The 5,322-nt window shown below is 43.4% G+C and overlaps 1 protein-coding gene across 1 annotated transcript; it reads left to right on the plus strand.

The window, feature by feature from the left end:
• Positions 1 to 83: 83 nt before the first annotated feature.
• LOC104169216 (protein cramped-like) lies at positions 84 to 4,352 on the plus strand (the record flags this gene model as incomplete). Its single annotated transcript, XM_009710067.1, has 4 exons — positions 84 to 318; positions 606 to 770; positions 1,428 to 1,573; positions 3,699 to 4,352. Coding segments are annotated over 4 exons (711 nt in total), but the record flags the coding sequence as incomplete, so codon positions are not given.
• Between the last annotated feature and the right edge of the window lie 970 nt (positions 4,353 to 5,322).

Raw genomic sequence — 5,322 nt, forward strand, 5'->3', positions numbered from 1 at the left:
TTAGGAGCTAAGCTGTTGCTTTTCAGACAGATTTCCAAGTTCTTCATAAATTTATGAACAATTAACTCTGTTTCTTGTAACAGGGCGCATCAGTCCTTTCTCTGTCAGAGCTGTCCAAGACTCCCCTCCAAAATGGTCTTTCCACCCCTCCGCTTCCCTCATCAGAGGCTTCCAGTACCCGTCTCTCTCCTCCCAATGTTTCTGCTCTCTTGGATATTTCTCTTCCTGGACCACCCGAAGATGTGCTTTCTCAAGGAGAACCTGCCACTCAAATCAGTGATTCTATCATTGAAATAGCTATCAGCTCTGGTCAATACAGTAAGTCTGAGCTTAGCTAAAGTCTTCCTATTAACTTAAAAAAAAAATCCCTGTCATCTTACATGTCAGCAGAAACTTTTCCAGCGAACAGTTCTTGTTTGTTTGTTTGTTTTTTTTAATATCTATTGAAAATAAAATTATGTGCCTAGCATTTATTTTCTAGCATATATAGGTGGATTTTGTTGTTGTGTTTGTTTAATTTTTTTCCTTTCTAAACATAAATTGGTGCAGTGTCCTCTAACTTCACCGCATTGACTGAATCAGTGATTCCTGACATTGGCTTACAGGTGAAGGTGTTTCTCTCTCTCCTGCAAAGCTGAATGGCAGTGACAGCTCCAAAAGTCTTCCGTCCCCATCCAGTAGTCCTCAACAGAACTGGATTGCATCTCCCAGCCATGATCCCCAGTGGTACCCCAATGACTCCACAGACTCGTCTCTCAGCAGCTTGTTTTGTAAGTGTCAGTATGCAGAGAACTGCAACAAAAAAGCACTTCCCTTTCAAAAAACAAAACAACAAAAAAAAAACCAAAATACACTGTTTATTAGAATCCTTTGGAAAGTGTAAACCTACTGGGACGTCTGTAGAATTCTTCCCTTACTTGCTTTCATTTCAGCAGTGTTGCCTTGAATACATTTTCTTTCTCTTTACAAGTCTGTTCCTGAAAAGGTCCTGTTGCTAGATTGGGGCCCATACCTTGGGACAAATAATTCCTTGGCAGTTCTTTGTGGTCTCTTTGGAGCCTGACTCATCAGTTAGGTTGAGGTATTTTCGCTGTTTTGCCAAAATGAAAAGATGCCCTTGGCTCTGCTGTTGGAAAAATAGGCTTCGTTATGTGCTTCGTGAGCATAATCTCAAAAACGTGAGATCTCGGAGTTTGGGGTTTGGTTGGTGGGTTTGTTTGGATTTTTTTTAATTAATATTTATGGGGCAGGTGTAATGAGTCTCTGCACTCTTAGCAGTGTGCATTGGTGTTCAGGCTGGTAACACATAATTTTTAAGAGATAGAAGAACTAGATATCTGTCCCCCATTTTCTGTGTCCGTGTCCTTTATCCTCCCAATTGCAAACATTCAGTGCATTGACTTACTGATGTGCCTGGTTTTTTATAGCAAGTTTCATCTCCCCTGAGAAGGGACGAAAAATGCTGCCAACTCCTGTTGGGACTGCCAGTGGCACCTCCTTATTGGGACCCAGCCTTCTGGATGGAAACTCACGGGACTCTTTTGTGTCACGATCTCTGGCAGATGTAGCAGAGGTATGTCATCAAATTACATTCAGCTGTCTGCTTCCTTTCTTACTGCAGTGTTACTGTGTGTTGTCCACCATACCATCCTGAGATACTTATGGCAAAGATGCTTTGACATCTGCACTTGAGCTTAGTAGAACAGGGCTACAGTCTTAATGGAAAGATGTAAAATGACTTGAGCTGGTGCAAGAAGCTGTTGTGAGCATCTTTGACCCAGGTTCTTTTTGCTGGGGGAGATCATGTTTACCTTGTTGGGCATGCCTTTGTTTTGACAGAGTTGTAATCCTTCTGTTTTCTGTGTCCTGCTTTGTAGACCAGGAATTGAAAATACTAAGGATGAGAGAAAGGTTAATACTGATGCAACTACACTACAGTTGGAGGACTGGTAGGAAAAAATACACAGGTCCAGAGGAAGAAGCAGGAAATGGCTAATACTAAGTTACCCGAGAGAATGGCAGAAGGTCCTATGCTGCTGAGTTATTTTCTCTGTTAGTAGAATTACCCTTCTGTTTTGAAATCTTCAGAAGGGGTAAAGTGAAGACCAGCAGTTATTAAGGCTTTGATACGCTTGAGGACAGAGCTTTCTTTCAGAGGGACAGACAGACTGGAGGAATGAGAGCTGCAGGAACATTACGGAATTCAGTGAGGACAAATGCAAAGTCCTGCCCCGGGGAAGGAATAACCCCAACAGCAATACAGGCTGGAGCCTGACTGTTTAGGAAACGGCTCTGCTGAGAAGTACCTGGGCACCTTGATAGACAGCAAACTGAACACGAGCCAGGATGTTCTGTGGCAGCTAAGAAGAACCAACAGCATCGTGGGATGTTTTAACAGGAGCATAGCCAGTAGATTGAACAAAGTGATGACTATCCCACTCAACAGCTATTAGGCCACGTCTAGAATATTGTGACCAGTTTTGAGCACCTGATACAGGAAAGACATAGATAAACTGGAGGAAGTTTAGCAGGGGGCCACCAAGACGATTAGGGGGCTGAAGCACCTGTTTGTAAGGAAAGGCTGACCATACTGGGTTTGTTCAACCTGGAGAAGGCTTCAGGGCGGGAGGGACCCAACCGCCCACCAGTACTTGTGGGGAGGTCATCAAGAAGATGTAGCCAGCCCCTTCACAGAGTGGTGATGCATGGTGGGAGGAAGAGTCAAAAGCTGAATTGAGAAAGGTTCTGACTACGTATAAAGAAAAACTTTTTCATCCTGAGGACAGTCAGGCAGGGCAACAGGTTGCCCACAGATGTTGTGCAGTTGTGCATTGTCTGTCTTCAGAGCTTTTCAAGACTAACATCCATAAAGCTCTGAATAAGCTGGTCTGTCCTCCTAGGTGACCCTGCTTTGAGCAGGAGAGTGAACTAGAGGCCTCTTAGGTCCCCTCCAGTCTTAATTACCCGACAGTTTACATCATGTACATTGTAACTTTGTGGGAGCTTGCCCTGATGGAAGGAAAACGTCATTCCTCCATTGCCCTTTGGATTTGGATAAGGAGGTTCTGTACAGACGTTGTAGCCGGAAGCTGCAGCAAGCTCATGCTGTTTTAATGTGCCCTTGGCAGCTTCAGACTGCAAACACAGCTCCACTTCCTGGCATAAATACGAAGATTCTGCTTACTTGGTGGTGAAAATCTGCCAGGGTGTGTGTTCATTAAAGGAATATGTGATAATTTATTTGTGTGGATTTAAAGAAATGTTGCAGCCCTTGATCTTACAAAGTGTCTTCAGAAAACAATGGGGTAAGCCACCATTTTAGGCACACCAGAGCAGCTGTTGTGGCAGACGTGGGTTTGTGTGGGAATCTTCAGAGGAAGCAAGTATCATTTAAAAGTGTCTTTAATGATGGGAGAATTTTGAAAGGCCTTTTATTAAGTGTCCTGCAGAATCAAGTTTTATTTACAAATGCAGGTATTATGTTAGAGGTAGTATCTATAGAGTTTTGGTACAGCGCATCTACTAGTGCACCTTAATGCTGAATTACAGATAGGCAGGTAAGGCCCATTGAGATTATAGTCTACTGAAAGGAGAATTGGTCCTGTTTTAGCCAAACCAGGACACAACCTAAACAATTCTGTGATTCTGTGAAATTTCCACTGACGTGTACCTCTTGTTTTCTCTTGTATTTCTTCTAGGTGGTGGATTCCCAGCTGGCTTGCATGATGAATGAGAACAGTATAGATTACATATCTCGTTTTAATGACCTTGCCCAGGAACTATCAATACCTGAGCCAACCCGCAGGGAAATTCTGTTTGATGGAGGAGGTGGTGGTCCCCCAATTGGGGATCTCTCACAGTGAGTGTGTGAGACCAGCAGGCTGGTGTAGACCGTTCAGCTAAAGTTGGAGCTTGCAGCACTGGATCATGGCAAGGGCAGGTTGTAGAGAAGCAGCTGAGGCTCAGTTGTCCCTGTCTTGTGCGCTGTTTTCTAAAAGAGAAGCATTATCTTCAGAGGTCTGAAGAAGTACCAGCAAGTCCTGGAATGTGCAATATAGTGGGAACAACAAAACATGGAATAGTATTATAGGAAATGGTGTGTCCCCTGCATCAGTGATACAAGAGGGCAGGTTTATGGGACAGTCCTGGACTTGTACTTTGGAATGGCCTAAGCAAGAAGCTCAAGCAGGGAAGGGTATTGCCAGAAGCTCCCCTACGTGAATTCTTTTTTGCGTAGTGATCAGAATGCCATGATTTGGGATCCACATAGAAGTTGTGGAGGATGAAGGGTGGGGGTGGGTATGGGAATCATTTTGCATCGTGACGTGTCCTAGTTGGCACTCTCTTAATCAGTCAGTCAAACTGAAGTTTCTTGCACTCTCTTCAAAGGCGCTGCGACCCTGCGATGCTTCGTTTTATTAGACCATTCTGTTTCTTTGGCTATGTTTTGTTGTCTGACCATTCCAGCAGGGGCACATACCTGCTTTCTTGTTTTGCAGGGGAGCTCTCATTCACCCTACTCCCAGACTGCATGGATCCTTGGGGAGTTTCCTCTATTTTTAAACCCCATCACATGTCACAATCATCATCATCCTGACTGCACTTGTATTCTCCACCTTTGAGATTCTTCATCACATTGCACAGTTCATCCCATTAGTGGGAGAGTGCTTTCTTGCTTTCCCTGAAGAACGATCACGTTTTAAGTCAGGAAACACTGCAAAAGACCTTATTGGAGTCACTATGAAAGCTTTGTCATAATTTGTCTTGGCTTTGCTGGAAACCTGTATATATTGCCATCTTTCTTCACAAAAACTGAGGATTTACCTGGGAGAGGAAATAGGAAAGAATATTGTAACGTATAGGAACAAATAATATGTTAACGCTAAAGTTGTTGAGATCTGGTTTGTGTCATGAAGAGGAGAGGTGTCAAGTCCTAGCTTAATCCCTTAGTCCTTCCTTATTTCCTCCTTGTTCTGTGAATTCCAGGTGCTCTGTGGTAGCTCAGGGCATCATTTTTCATTATAGTCACTCCCAGGCACTAGTGGATCTGGTACTCCCTCTAATAAATCCCTATGCATTCAATGTAGTTGTTTTAATATTTGAAAGACCCAGATCCAGATACCGGCGGTTCAAAGGAATATAAAGTTACTTTCTCTAGAGCGGATTGTCTGTTGGTTCTACCTTTATAACTCAGGAGACTTTTCCTATTTCCTTTCCTACAGGTCATGAGAGAGAATACCTTCATTGTCCCCCTTTTTTAAGCACTTGTCTGCTTCTCCAGTAAGAGGATGTCCCTTGGCTATTTTAAGTAGCTCTGAATTT

Source organism: Cariama cristata, unplaced genomic scaffold, assembly GCF_000690535.1.
Source record: "Cariama cristata isolate BGI_N322 unplaced genomic scaffold, ASM69053v1 scaffold41011, whole genome shotgun sequence".
Classification (NCBI taxonomy): Eukaryota; Metazoa; Chordata; class Aves; order Cariamiformes; family Cariamidae; genus Cariama; species Cariama cristata.